This window comes from Macrosteles quadrilineatus, unplaced genomic scaffold (assembly GCF_028750875.1).
Source record: "Macrosteles quadrilineatus isolate MER2022 unplaced genomic scaffold, UCM_ALF_1.0 Scaffold_8__2_contigs__length_117827958, whole genome shotgun sequence".
Classification (NCBI taxonomy): Eukaryota; Metazoa; Arthropoda; class Insecta; order Hemiptera; family Cicadellidae; genus Macrosteles; species Macrosteles quadrilineatus.
The window spans coordinates 105563237-105579389 of record NW_026542601.1 but is presented as its reverse complement, the minus strand read 5'-3'; the positions used below and the strand labels follow the sequence as shown (position 1 = coordinate 105579389).

The following is a 16153-nucleotide window of genomic DNA, read 5'->3' as shown; positions in this document are numbered from 1 at the left end:
CCATCACATCAGTATCACTATCACATCACCAGTCACCACAGATGATGCAATTATTTGTAATTTTTGTGTGATCAATCGTAATCTGCCAAGAAGGTTTGAATTGTCTAGTAATTTTTTGTAAATATGCCTCTTTCTGATTGGATTCATAGTATTTTAGGGAACCATCATGATGGATATGGAAGGTATGTTAATAAATTAAAGGTCTTAACATGTAGCCTGATTAGGCCTAGGCTTAGTCCCAATCCTCCTAATTTTAAGGCTTTGGTCTAGGCCTACTGTCAGTGTCTGATCAAGGAGTCATACAGATACAGCTACGAACCGATTAGTTTTATACCTAATGTGCATTTTTGTTATGACACCTCCACACAAGCTATTATATGCACTTTATTGGTGAGTTAAGTTATAGTGGCAGATTCATACAAGTATATGGATGAACAATTTAGACCTTAAACTTATCTAACTTACTTGATGTAACTTAACTTACTATACATCTGGCTATAATAGGCCTAGGCCTACCATAAATAACAGCGATTGAAGCCAAATATCTTAAGCAAGTGACAATTATCATTAAAATTACCTAGCATATTTAAAATCCATCGTAAGACTAAGTTATATAAATGGTTTTTGTCTTTTGTTTACAATCTGATGATGGCAATGTTGCTGCAACATTTTAATTGAAAGTTTATCTTTTGTTCACGGAGAATTAGGCCTAAGTATTAATTAAACTTTGCCAACAAATCCTGGTCTTATTAGGATATACTCTGGTCTTATTAGGATATACTCTGGTCTTATTAGGATATACTCTGGTCTTATTAGGATATACTAAGTTTAACTTCGTCGAAGTTAGTGGTAAGTATAATTGCCAGATTCTTCACACAACATGAAAATTTTGTCGGCATTCGTAAGAGCTGAATTTGCCATAGTTTTCAGAGGTAACTTATCCTTACCTTTGTGTTTTGTTTTTCGATTTGTTGCAACATCCCTAACACAACCAACGGTCACAGCGACATCGATAGTAATATAATAAACCAGCCTTGCTGAGGTTCGCAAAAATATCGTTAAGAATCTTCAGCTGGAATTTGAGCTGGATTGATGAAGGTAAAGCCTATTTTTAGATTCTTCAACGATATCACTAACTTAACTTCGGCGAGATACATGGCAAAATTGCAAGCTTTCATGACATTTGTCATAACATTGCTAGTTTTAACAACATTCAGGTTGACATAATTACATTCTACCAACTTAAAAAAAAAATTCCGAACTTTAGAAATACTACCTAAGTTACCTTATAATCTGAATCACCTACTTTAATTTAAATATAAATGAATATGTTTTGTTGGTAGGTAGTTTATACAACTTCAGGTGCTTAGTTATTTTAATTCTTTTTCACTTTCTAAACAATATAATTATGAAGTTCTCATTCCATGCTGATTTCTGCAGACCACCTGATGTTGGAAAGAACAGTACCGGTAACTTTGGTCAGAATAATCCCAAAACACCACCTATGGCGCCTGAAGATGATGATATTTTAAGGTATGACCTCATACTATTTATTTATTCTATCCAGTTACAGCTGTATGTATATAGGTAACAATAATTAACCTAGATTATTTTAGCAGTTTGGTTTCAATTTTTATAAGTGTGCAGAGGCAGTGCTCTTGAATTATTATTTTTATACATCCAGATGTTTTCTATCTCTAAAAAAGCTCTTAAGTTCAATTCTTTATTTGGTAGATAGAATTATTATCAAAAGGTCCAACATTAAATTAAGTTTTGTTTAACTCTACCAAACGTGGAAGTAACCTGTGCTGTGTGTGGTGATTTTTACCTCTATAAATCAGTGTGCCCATCGAGGGTTAAGTATGATTGTAAACGTACCATATTCTTTGCCCTAATGACGCTGTTTACGCTAGTTTTTCTTACCTTAACAAAATAATGCTTAACTATGTCATATTGAAATAACATTTAATGTTTTAGGCAATTTTTCCCAACATTTGAACCTATGATGGATCCATTTGAAATGCACCACCAGTTACAACAGCAAATTAACGAAATGATGCAGTCTTTCATGGCCCATAATGGGTTACCTGGATTTGGTATGTTCACTTCTATCTTATCTACTTTGCTAAACAAATCAGAATGAGAAGAAGTCTGCATTATTATGCTAGCTTTTAACAAGTCTTTTGTATATAAAGCAAGGTTGTCTGTAAGAAAATTGTCCGAACCTTGATTTTCCTACTTTGAGTGATATTCTGCAGTGATGCCAATGTTGAATTTTTCATTCATTTTAGGCCTATCTTTCACTGCCGCAACCCCTAGGTTTAGCCTGACGTAATGTGAAAAACGAGTCCGGGCGCGTGCCTAGCGTACTAGGACAAAAAAACTTACCTTCACTTGTTTCCAGATTGAGTGAGACTTGGTCTGCAGAAGTCAAGCCAACCAATAGCCAATAGTCTACTATCCATTCCACAATTTCTATATGCATATTTAAAGAATGTTAATGAACTAATGTTTTTTTTATTATTTTGCACTTTGCCATAAAAATATAAATACCCCTATGAATGTTTTAGGAACGTTTGAAGGTCCTGAAGTTCCTGCGATCACTGAAAAACAAGACCCGAGAGATCAGTACCTCAAGCCAGGAGTAAGAAGGATGCCCCAAAGTGATGTGGGGGAGAATAACAAGTAAGGACTTAATTTTTTGTTAACTTAGCTTAACTTAGCTTCCGAAATCCTCTTTGTGGAAATTTGGTTTTTGGAGGAAAAAGCACAACTTGGCTTGGGAATACATCAAGGAAGAAGGAAACGATACACACTAACTAAGGTAAACTGCCCAAACGCCGAACGACTGCCCAAATCCGAACGAAATTTATTCAAAACGAAATATTAAGAATTTCAGTCCACTACGGTTTAAACTACGATTGCCACCGTATTCAGCGTTTTTCGATCTATAAAAATCAACTTCACTCCGTTTTGAAACATTTGAAGCGTAGATTCAGAAGGCTGTGGATTAGTTGACCGTTACGAGTTTCGAAGTTTGGCGGGAGTGACGCTGCAATTTCGTCTAAGACGTAAGGTAAGTGAGATAAGGTTTTTTCATTACTTAAACTAAACCATTTACATATTTCTTTGTTTTAAACTATTCAGGATGCATTAAAACTATTTTTAAGTGCCAATACATTATAGAAGTATTGATTTAATTATTAATTATAAGCCGTTTGGAATTAGGCAAGCCAAAAGCTTGGTTTGCCCAAATCCGAACGATCGTTCGGGACTTAGGTGTCTGGTAATTCCCAATTCCGAACGGCTCACTTAATGATTGAAATAAGTTGTAATTTTAACCAAATATTGTATTTTAGTGAAAATAATTTATTCTAAAGCTTGCAACATATTTCAAGGATAGAAAAAAACTTTGTAATTGTCCAACATTTGCTTACAATTGACCGTTTTTAAAGAATGAATTCCAATATAACAATTTTGACATCGCCTAAGTTCCAGTTAAGTTAGACAACATTATTTGTGCATTATTTTAGGTTTTGTTTATTAATATACTCAGTAGCAGTACCTCATTAAACAATTTATTTAAAGTAAAGTATTATTTAATGTTTTTTTATGTGTAGGCTACTTGTATCTATACAAATTTTGTGGTTCGCAGGAAGATGCCTCCTCCAAGCCGACTGATATCCAAACAAAGATACACGCAAGAAGACGTTGAAAAGGCTTTGGATGCCGTCAAGAATGAGGGGTACTCCATATCCGCGGCAGCGAGAGCGTATGAAGTCCCAAAGACTACTTTGTATGACAAGCTGAAAGGAAAATACAAGGAGAACGCCCCGATCGGCCGTCCAGCTGTTTTATCTGATGAAGAAGAACGCCACATTGTACAGTGGGCATTGGACGTGGCCAAAGCTGGATTTCCAGTCACGAAAGACCAGCTCGTTGAAAGTGTTGCCCGGCTCATCAAAGACCTGAACAGACCAACGCCGTTCAAAAACAATGTCCCTGGTGACAAGTGGTTCAACTTATTCCTTGGCCGCCATCCCGAGATCGCAAAAAGTCTCTCAGGCATTAACATCATCTCGTGCCAATGTCACAGAGGGAGACATCCGGGCATGGTTCGGCGAGGTCAAAAGCTACCTAGAGTCTAAAGGACTAATCAACATCTTCCTTGATCCTCGTCGAATTTTCAACGCCGACGAAACGGCGTTTTTTCTATGCCCTAAAGGAAAAACAGTCCTCGCCAGAAAAGGTGAAAAGGCGGTTTACCAGCAAACTGGCAACGATGAAAAGGAGTGTTTGACAGTGCTGGTAAATGCCAATGCCGCAGGAGAGATGGCCCCACCAATGGTAGTTTTTAAATACGAAAGAGTGCCCCCTGCCATTGTCAGAACTTTCCCTGCCGATTGGGGACTAGGCAAATCGGAAAATGGGTGGATGACTCGAGAAACATTCTACGAGTACATTGCGAACATTTTCCATCCTTGGCTTCAATCGAAAAACATAGATTTTCCAATTGTTTTGTTCATCGATGGGCACACCTCACACATGAGCTTCCATCTCTCAACATACTGTTCGCAGAATGACATAGAGGTAATAGCCCTTTATCCAAATTCCACGCATCTCCTACAGCCCCTTGATGTAGCCGTGTCTCGGCCACTAAAAACACAGTGGAAGACCTGTGTTAATGACTGGCGGTTCAAACATGATGGAAGGAGGATGAAGCGAGAAGAGTTTTCACCTCTTCTGAAAACAGTTTTGGACAGTTTGGATGCGAAGGTTGTAGTGAATGGGTTTAAGGCCACTGGTCTGGATACCCTTGACCCGGAAAAAGTTCACTACAACCTCATCCTCAAAAAAACTAATACACCTGCTAAGACAAATAACCTTAAAAGAAAGGCCGAAGAAATCCGAGCTCATCTGAGCTATTTCGAGGTTAAGATGGGACTTGAGAAAGTCCAGAAGTTTGCCCGCGGAGAAATTGAAGTAGAAGACCAGTCACTATTCCAAGTATGGAATTCCATCAAAAATGAGCTTGCCACCCTAAAATGTGAAATATCAGCGTCGGAGAAGGAAAACGAACCTCCATTTGACCCTTCGACTACTTCAACTCCGGATCCTAAACGGCCACCAGCCCTAACACCTGCTGAAGAAGAAATTGTGGACGACGTGCTGGACTTTCCAATCGACCTTCATGAAGACGGAAGTGACCAGTCCGGAATCGTCGAGGGCCGGATAATTGCAGACGGCAACTCTTCCGTGGACGAACAGGGTCTGCAGAACATCATTGACAGCCTAGGATTTACCAACGCAGACCAAGGCATATCAATCGAGGTAGGTCCCGTTTAATAGTTTGATTAAGTTACATTACACAGTAAAAATAAGTAAAAAATGCAAGACTCATTTTAACATTTGTGCTGCAACTTAAAACAAATTAAGTAAAGTTAAGATATCCTACACGGTTGAAAACGGTGAGCACATAAAGGTACCACCCCAACAACGTACCATCACGACAGCCTGACACCACACATTTATCCGATTTGGGGGTTGTCGTGGTGGCACGTTGTCGGGGCAGCACTTCATCACCAACATGCAAGGCAATGGTTGGTGGTTGCATCTTAACAGCAACCCTTAAATACCACTGTTAGAAATTCATATCAACCACCTGTGTTCATTATAGTGAAATATTTTTTATTATCCAAGTTATTATGGTTAAACATGCCTATTGTTGCAGGTGTCTGTCACGGATATATTGGAGAGCATGCCTGAAAACAATGTTCCTGAGCAGCCTGATCCTGAATGGCTACGTGATCTCCCATCTGAGATCAACCAGCCATCATGCAGCCAAACAGAAACTACGAGCTCTGCAGGTAACTTAGAGGATTTATTCATTAGACATACTTTAGACCAACGCAACGAGGTAATTAAGTTAAACATTCATATCTTTCTATTATCAACTCATAGTATTTTTTTTACATTAAGATGCTTATTTGAAGTGTTATGTTTTTTCTTTTTGATTTCAGGAATGCCCCTACCAGCTTACACCACTCCATCAAAATGCTGCACATCCAATAGTATGCCATCACCTTTTAAAAGGTGCCTGCAGTATCCCTCCCCGACATCCATCAAGAAAAAAGTCGAGAAAAGAGACCCAACACCAGCTGCGATTACGGGAGAAACCTACCGACAGTACATGGAGGCAAGAGAAGCCAAGAAGAGGGAAAAGGAAGAAGAAAAGGAACGGCGGCGAATGATACGTGAAGTAAAGAGAACGATCAAACAAGAAGGAAATAACAATAAACGGCCGACAACAGCACCCGATGACAGCGATAGTGACTCCCAGGACGAAGAAATTCCCGTTGTTGTAGCCCCCAAGGACCTTGAAAATCTTATGGTCAACAGCTGGGTCGTCGTCCCTTATGATGTGGAAGGGAAACAAGAATATTATCCTGGCCAAATAAAATCAATCAAAAACGACAAAGCCGGAATCAAATATCTTAGCAGAAGAGGAAACAAATTTATATGGCCTGAAGAAGAAGACTTCGACAATGACGTGCCATTAACAGACATAGTCCAAATTTTAAGTGCACCCACTGTGGAGAGACGTGGTTTCTTTACATTCAAAGAAAAAGTTATGACATAAGTTTCGTTCTCGTACTGACGTAAATTGTAAATTGTACTGACGGGAACGAAACTTATGTCATAACTTTTTCTACTGAGACATAGTGTATAATTTGTATATAAGTGTATTTTTATTTTAAGTTTGTTGATTTTAATTTGGAAATAATTTTAAATTTCACCTGCTGTGGAGGGTCGTGATTTCTTTGAATTCAAAGGAAAAGTTAAATGTTCTTTAAAGTTTCGTTCCCGTAATTTTTGTACATAGTGTATAATTTGTATATAAGTGTATTTTTATTTTAAGTTTGTTGATTTTAATTTGGAAATAATTTTAAATTTCACCCGCTGTGGAGGGTCGTGATTTCTTTGAATTCAAAGGAAAAGTTAAATGTTCTTTAAAGTTTCGTTCCCGTAATTTTTGTACATAGTGTATAGTTTGTATATAAGTGTATTTTTTATTTTAAGTTTGTTGATTTTAATTTGGAAATAATTTTAAATTTCACCCGCTGTGGAGGGACGAGATTTCTTTGCATTCTAAGAAAAAGTTTAATGTTTTTATGTTTCGTTCTCGTCAGTAGACATTTTTGCACATTGTGTATAATTTAATTTGTAAATAAGTGTTTTTTTAAATTCAAGTTTGCTGTATTTAATGTTGCAATAAAAACTGTCACGCAAACCAGTAACTTGCATTCCACTAAAATGAGCTTAATACTTTGCTTTTTCCCTTGGACTGTGCGTTGTTATAGTATATTTTGTTAAATCGACTGGGCAAAAACACATAATCTTGGTGGCCGTGCCGTGGCCGTAGTAGTTAGTAGTTTGATACTACTGCGAGTTATTTCGTCGCTTTCTGCTCATGTCGTCATCAGGTATGTTACTTTTTATATCAACGGCATTTAAAACTTAAATTCAAAGTGGTTCAATTTAAAGAATCCAGTGTTTAGAGTGGAGACCAGACTCGTTCGGATTTGGGAAACCAGCGTTCGGATTTGGGACGTACGCCGTTCGGTATTGGGCTATTCATGGTTAAAACGTTCGGCACTTGTATTACGTTATTTTACAATATTTGCAAGGAGATACTTGTTGTTTGTGACATAAAATTTAATATTAGTTCATAATAAATCCTTGTAAAACAATTAATCAAGCCTGGATATAACCAAATAGGATAAAAATACAATAGAATGACCTAACCTCCTCTAACCGTTCGGAGTTTGGGCTGTTTACCTTAGTAATGGTCGAATCTAGGTATTTCGAATCTCGAATCCAAATCCTAAAAAAATTGAATCTCGAATCTTTGAATCGTGAGTCCTAATAGTAATTACCAATGGGCTTGGTGATTCGAAAATCAAGAATGGAATAGGAACCATTTAACACTTATAACCACCACAACGACAATAACCTCTATGGTTGAAGTCAATGTCACAGTGTACGGTATTGTAAAAGTAATGTCAAAATATAGGCCTATGTCTTATAGGCCTAATTCTATTAAAAAAAAAATTGTTTTTTAAATTTTCAAATCTTGTTAATTGAACCAGGAATCCAAATCTTTTCTTGGGATTCGGTGGATTCGAGATTCGGATTTGACACATCCCTGCAATTAACTTACCGGTACCTAAGAAAAGAATTTCAGGTGGTTGAAAACACAAAGAAAGTTCATATCATGGTAGCCTGAACAAAGGAGAAGAATGTACTATAGAAATGTACTACCATTCTACTTCTCTTCTGACAAAGCCCCTTGTAGGGGGAAATATCAAGTTTATTGTGTTGTTAACTTTCTTTGTACTTTCAACTACCTGAATCTCTCTTCTAGGAAAGTTAGTTGTGTTTCCATTCATACTTCATTCTGGGAGCAAAACAGGTTCCTTCTAAATAGGTTTAAGTCTAAAATGTTTGAGTGACTCATCCAAAATCCATATTACTGTATACCAGAGTACTTAGTTTCTGATGTTGATATTAATTTTTAATTTAGAACCCACTGTATTTTATAGCTTTAGTTTTTATTTCTATTGTTGACTATGTCTATTCCTTGTAAAAGGTCAATGACAATAAAGATCTTGATTCTTGATTCTTCCCTAATTTGTAAAAGGAGATAGCAATCCTGTTTCAAGAAACTTGATCGATAAAGAAACCATTATTATTTTTACTAATCAAAACGGCAACGCAACTGGTATAATCATCCAAATATGAATGGAGGATGAGTGAAAAAAGTAGGCCTAAGATCCTCTTTATAGCTTTCATCATAAGACGATATAATAATGTCAAAACGTACCTTATCAGAGTACAGACAATCCTTGACATGAAGTATGAAAACGTGCTACATATGTTTCGGCGGTTATTTATATAACTCCGCCATCGTCAGTCTGCATTATTTGTCATAAAACACAATCCTGGGGCTATGAAAATGAGTATTAATTTCATCATAAGCTTTAAACAAGCTGAGTCATCAAAAATATTGTACATCTGATGTTTTGTAATTACCATAGTCCAGTACAATTGTTGGTGGACTCAGTTTGTTGCATAAATTTCACCTGGAATATATCAAATCCAGTATGTTATATTGTATTCTCGATGTTGTTTCATATTGGATGTAGTATAAGTGTTGATATGTCACTTGTTAGTTTCAGATCTGGGCCCATCACATCATGGCTTGACAAGTTTGCCCCAAAACCTGATCAGGACCGAGGTACTAATCAATCGCAGGTTATTTCCTCCTTCCAAATGTTTTCTCGGACGGTTACTTTGCCTGATGGAGTAAGTATGTTGACCTTCTTAATGATATAATAATCATTAGAAATCTGGATCAGGAACTTTTACGGGCATTTACAATTTTAAATAATACTCCCTATGCAGCAAACCTGCAGACTAAGTGAATTTTTACTCAGTGGTTTTGTTTAACATGCCATATCTATTCCCCATTCAAATAGGCTAACATTAAGTTTAACAACTAATTAGTTTTGCTGCTATATATTTGAGGTATAGACTTAATATAAATTTACTAACTGAAGCAGTATTAATGAATTAATTTTTCAAATTTGATCAAAATATATCCATGAACAAGCAAACTGCAACAGTATATTTATCCTCCATGAGAATAACATGGAGATTTTATATTTACTGTATTTTGGAAATGTCTCCATATGTTTAACCATCAAGCATACAACAATGCTTCAAAACACCAAGCCTTTAGACATAGAATTCAAAAGCTAAAAAATATGGATGAAATTGCAAAATTTAATGTTTTGAGGGTAAAAAAGGAAGAAAAATGTTTTAAAAATTTGCCACTTAAATGGTAAGTTGCAGGAACAGGAGTTTACCCTCAGGCTGTTTGCTCTTGTTTTGGAAGCAGATTTTTTCAGTTCTGAATTTTGGTGAATAAGATGTTTAACACTTTTCTATTCCACACCTTTGGTCACTATAAGTATTAAAAAAGGTAAGCACTATTGAATCAATTATAAAATAGTTGCTATATAAGATGGCAACTAAGATTTTCTATTTCATAGACTGTGAAGACGGAAGAAATAATTCGCAACCCAGATGGTTCGGAGGAGAGGATAGAATCTCACTCCAAAGTGGATGGAAGTGGCAATCCAGCAGTTCAGCAGTTCAGTGCTCTAGTCGAACCAAATGTTCCAGGTATGAATGGTCTTTTACATGAACCATAGCTTAACGCACCAGAATTACTTAGGCCTATTCACATTCAGATCTCAGTTAGGGCTCTGCTTCTTAGAACGTTTATGTGTGAAAATTATTTCATTGAATAGTTCCCACAGTAACTTTATAGATTTCTTTTTATTGAGTGTTTACAATTACTGTAGACCCCTCTTAACCGACCTCGCATTAAACGATAATCAAAATATCCACCCTTGATCGTAAAATATTACAGTTTGTTTTAACCGACCTATGTTTGAAAGCAGTTTGTTTTAACCGCCGCCTTCTATGAATCTCGGCCTTTCTGCTCCCACGCTCGGCGATGGGAACCATACGCTTATCTCCACAGGATGTTCGACTAAGATTAAGCTATTTTGTATACATCCAAAGAAATATTCTATATTGCCAAACTGTTATCATTGTTCGTAGATCTAGCATATCTGATTTGTTATATGTGCGCCAAATTTATAAAATTGTAAAGTGCGTTGCAATTTTTATAACTGATTATCTTATCGCTAGAGTAAACAAACAACGCAACTTGTAGGGATGGCAGGAGGGGAGTTTAACGACTCCAAAGTCAAGATAGTTTTTGTGACTCAAGCCTCCAGTGATAGGCTATAAATAAGCATCCTGTCTCGTAATAAAATGGTTGCTTCTTGCTTGTGTATCTTTAATTTTGACCAAATGTTCTGTACTATCTATATCTATAAAAGAGGAACTGTGTATGTGTGTGTGTATGTATATATGTTATGGACTCCGAAACCGCTCGACAGATTGTAATGAAACTTTCAGGCATTATTAAGCATCTTTCAAGGATGGTTCGAGTAAAGTTTGGTGCAGATCCGTCAAAAGGGCTCTGCCCCAGAGGGTTTTAAGTGGGCCAATGTCAGACTTTTTGATCTACTATGTTTACAAATAAATATAATTTAAAAGCAGATGTTTACTTTCACCAACTGTTTTGTAGGTTTGAATAATCACAACATTCTGTATTAGCATTATTCATGATTTGAAATAGTGCCACAGTGTTTCTACAGATTGCAGCACAGAAAACTATTTTACTTTTGAATAAGTCCAAATGTATTAAACCCCAATCGCAGCACACCTGTGCACTTAACAACGTTTATATTCTCCAATGTTAAATATTAAAACATAAAAACCTTTATCTAAGTACTGTATTATAAACAATAAAAGGGATGACTTTTTTAAATTTATGACAACAGCTAATTTGCAACCAAAAGGTGAGTGAGCGTAGCGAACGAACATCAACCTGGAGGCGAGTAAGCGTAGCGAACGAGCTAACCTGAAAACAAGTGAGCGCAGCGAACGATTTCCAACCTGAAGGTGAGTGAGCGTAGCGAACGAACTTCAACTAGGACGTGATTGAGCCATGCGAATACTTATGAAGTTAAGCGGGGCAAAGCCCGCGGGTTCAGCTAGTATTACGATAGATTTGGAAAGCATAAATTAATATTACAGTAGGCCTACTAAATTTATTAAAATGAGATCTTTTATTGACTCTTGCCTACAACTATAATTTATTCCACTGAAAGTATTTGATTTAACCGTATTTTTTGTTTATTTGTGACTTTTCTATCAATACTAAAAAGTTATTTTAAAAATGATGTAAGTACAACTTCAAAATATTGATTATACAATTCCAAATGAACAGCACTTCATTATGTTATGTGTTTAGAGATTGCCCGTTTTAACCGACCTTTTGAACTATCCGACCTAGGTCCCGTCCATTTACCGTCGGTTAAGAAGGGGTCTACTATATCTACAATCACAGATGATTGAAAAAATCAAAGATTAAGTTTTTGGATTTCATAAGTTTAGTATAATTATTTTACTACTAGTTCAGTTGTCAGTTCATCAGTTGTATGTTTAGCTTTTCTTGCAACCTAGCACTGTCCTCAGTTTTATATACAGTAGAACCTATTAAATCCGAACACCCGTAATCTGAACGCCCCACTAATCCGAACGCCTCATTGTTGTACTCTATACACAGTATAGTAGTTCTTGATTGTATACTGTGTTTGTTTATTGATATACACACTGTAATTGTTTCTACTGTAGTGTCAAGTACTGTTTATTCACTACTACTGTATTAAATAAACACTGAATTTTACTTTATAAAGCATTTTTCACTTTTACCATAACAATTACGATCCATTTTAGCAACGTTTTAGCTATTGTTATGTAAAAACAACTACCTATATGTTCTGTAATCTGAACTTCTCAATAGTCAGAACTACCTCCGTCCCAATTAGTTCGGATTAAAGAGGTTCTACTGTACATTTTTCATTTTGTCCTATTAATTTGCAGGCACAATCTGGTCAGATATCTTTAACTATGGATCAAAAAGCCAGAGGATAGAATCGCCGGAGTTTGAAGATCCAAAATATCAATGTCTCAAACCTGGATACGAAAACTTGGACCCTAATAGCAAAAAAATTGACACAGATCTTGATCAAATGTAAGTTTGGTGAATTCTGTAAAATCCATTCTATCCATATCTATCTATCTATTTATCCATCAGAGCTTTTAAGAAAATAAAGTTATAATTACTCTTGATTGGAGGAAAGAGTATTAACAATAATCAGAGTGCAAGACAAACAATAGGGGGGGGGGGGGTGACTAATTCCCCACATTAATATATTGATGTAATGTTTATTCATAATACCAACCCAATGTCTTTTGAGTGATTTCCCCCCCCCCCTCCTTAATTCCAATGATAAATTGCTGTAACTGTAGATTAACATGTATTTATAGATTAATAAGTCTACACAATAAGTCTTTTAAAGTGGCTTAAGCAAATACAAATTTTCTACGTAGTTTAATTGCAAACTAAGTAAATTAACCATAGAGGTAGTATGTTAAAAAAAAATCGTTATGTGAGTTAGTATAATAATCCTTGTTTATTCTTTTAGCATTGAAAAAGAAGGGATTGAGAGTTTCATAAAAAATTTGCCTCTTGTCACCAAAGAACCAGGGCCTGTTCAACCAAAGATAAACTCAGGTTTTGAGAGTTTCAAAAGAAGGATTGTAACCCTCCCAAATGGAGTAAGTGATTCATTCTGATTCTTTGTTCAAACAACACAAGTTTTTTTTCTAATTTTTTAAACTAGTTCTCTGCTGTTCATCTTAGAAAATGGCTCAATTACTTAAACTTTATGTTTATACATTGCCGTGCTAACTATTACTTTCTCTATTTTAGGCTATTTAATACCTATGATATTTATACTCTGGTTGCTCAGCTTGGCTGGCCGAGGCATCGGCCCTACTCACACACACGCAGGCCTCACAGACACAGACGCAAGGGGTTAGGACAGTCCATTGACCTGCCGTGTGAGTCATTGCTGGCTCACAGGAATTAATCGATAATCGTTATCATACCTTCGTTATTAAATCTATGCTTTCGAGTTCAGCTAAAAATTATATGTAAACAGCATAAGAACAGCATATTTAAGAATATTTTCATCCCCAGGAAACAAAGGTGTCTCTTGTAAATAAAACCGAGCTCCAGCTGTGTCCCCTGATATCAGACATTAGGTCCAGCCCTGATCAACCAGAGTATGCCCATTGTAAATACGAACAAACTATTTACGTTATAGGAATTGTAGAATCTTCCATGATTGTGGCGAAATCATGGAAGATCCTACTACATTCAATCCAAAGTAACAAGATTCTATGATCTACGACTCTGCCACCAAAGTTTGGGAAAATTGAGGATTAGAATCAGCCAATTCATATTTAAGTTATAAGGTTCGGCCATAAATTTCACGGTTAGTCCAGGCTGTCAGTAACAACACTGCCTTTGGGGCCTTGTAGAATAGTGTGAATTACATTTTTGATTGGGTAGAGGGTAGAGAAAGTATTCTTGTCAGAATATTGTATCTTACAATCAAGTAACAAAACAACAGAAAACTCCATGGATAGTAACGTTTTTCTGATAAAAGCATAGGTAAAACAGAGATATGATTTTGAAACCGACAAAATTTTTTTGTACAATTTGTTCTTATATTATATTATATCTTCTTATGTTTGGTAGAGTAAAATTTCAAATTTGAACATTTTTCTTGTGCCAAGGTTGTGGAAAGGGAAGAGGTGGTGCGTAATGCTGATGGTACTGAACAGCGTACAATCACACAAACTTGGCCTGACGGAACCTCCAAACAACTCATCGTGCCAGAGTCACCTTTTGCCGGTAAGTAAAGAAAAGTATGTTATATGACAAGTAAGAAACTAATTTTACTAAACAGGTTTAAATACCTGCTATCAAGCAGTCCATTTAATTGCAACTGCAATTAAATGGATTGCTTGATAGCAGGTATTTAAACCTTTTTAATATTATTTGGCAATCCACAATGCATCCACAATGAAGCTAATTTTAACTTGTCCTTTTATGGAAGATGTTTTTATTAGAGGTTCCTGATATTTTTGGGTTGGGTCTCGGCCAACAGTTGGCCTAGGGGATTGGTTCCACTGTACTTTCATGACAAGTACAAGGGTGGACCCCACATTTGAATCTATTAAGTCAATAAAGGTATATCATTTTTTTATCAATGAAAAAACAGCAGTCCTGTATTAAGTGTATGGCTGGTGGTTGACTGGTCAGACCAATACGAACCTAGTTGAGCATTACAGCGTGCGATCCAATTGCAGTGTAGAGATTGATGGTCTATACTTAAATTTGTTTGGATTGAGAAAGTTACCTGAATCAAATTAGAGGAATGAACACAACAGAAGAGAGATTTATCCTGGTTCAACTATCAGTCTGAATTAGAATGCCCACCACTATCATATAATTATTTTGTTGTGTTTTTCTCATGAATATTGAATTTAGAACAGTATTTTGAAGTGATGGCAAATTCACACTGTTTATTTTTCAGGTCAAAGCCAGAATAGTATAACAGACGGACATTATGATGTACTTTCTGCGACTCTGCGTGGTGTAAAAGATTTTGTGAATATTCTGTTTAAATAGTTCTATGTTTTATGCTTGTACAGTTTATTGTGTTTGTATATTATTTTGCAGAAATTTTCTTTATTTCTAAATTGTACATTGAAAGACTTTATCTAAATATATAAGTTTGTTGTCATGTTAATGGTTATTTCTCTAACCTGTGGCCCAACATAATGTCATGTAAAATCTTAGTTACCTACATTTTAACATAATACAGTTTGATTAATTTTGTGTATATTATCACGAAATAACAATCTAACCCAAAACTCTCACTGAGCCAATAAAAAGCATAGCATTTGAAAATGCCAGTGTCTACCTACACCAGAATCTAGGAGCCATTATGATGTTGTGAGTTTTTAATAGTATTGTTGTGTTCCTGGTTTTCACTTAAAACTTTATCAGACTCCGGTGGACATAATAATTACAAAAGTTTATATTTCTATGACACGGCCACAAACAGGTGTTTGGTTTGGGCTACTGGAGGTTGACTGTGACAAAGAGACCAGTACTGTAGTCGTAATTTTCCAGCTCACCATTGTCAATGTCGTATAAAAAATACAGGTCACCTATCAGTGTATAGGTTCTTTGAAAAAGGCAGAGTGGATTGCTGTTCCCACTCTTTCTTGCTCCACTACACCACTGAAAGAGACGGTGTTATGATGTAGATGGAGAGGGCATCAGGTGATGTTTTTTAGCCAATGCCCTCTATTGATAATCAATATTGTACCATTATATAGAAGGGGTGATGTACATGGAAACTGGACAAAAAATTAATACAACCAAAATTTTTGTGTATTACAAGTATAAATTTTACTTGTACATGATAAACTGATAGCTACGGTGTAGTGAGAAACATAAGTTCTCTATTTTGCCACCCCTATGTCTGGCAAAGTTTTTTTGGGTTAGGTCTTTCATTCTGTGGTC

The 16153-nt window shown here is 36.0% G+C and overlaps 1 protein-coding gene across 2 annotated transcripts; it reads left to right on the top strand.

Annotated features, from left to right (window-relative positions):
- On the top strand, positions 1–15365 carry LOC129001075 (uncharacterized). Of its 2 annotated transcripts, none has more exons than XM_054428241.1 (10): positions 1–182; positions 1441–1533; positions 1978–2096; positions 2571–2685; positions 9240–9366; positions 10116–10248; positions 12589–12739; positions 13194–13326; positions 14353–14470; positions 15156–15365. In XM_054428241.1, exons 1-10 carry the CDS (start codon positions 124–126, stop codon positions 15248–15250), a joined length of 1143 nt encoding a protein of 380 aa, XP_054284216.1. In that variant the 5' UTR covers positions 1–123; the 3' UTR covers positions 15251–15365. The 2 variants fall into 2 exon arrangements, with proteins under 2 accessions (XP_054284216.1, XP_054284215.1); XM_054428240.1 differs by having other exon boundaries at positions 3–182; positions 9234–9366.
- The last annotated feature ends 788 nt before the right edge of the window (positions 15366–16153 follow it).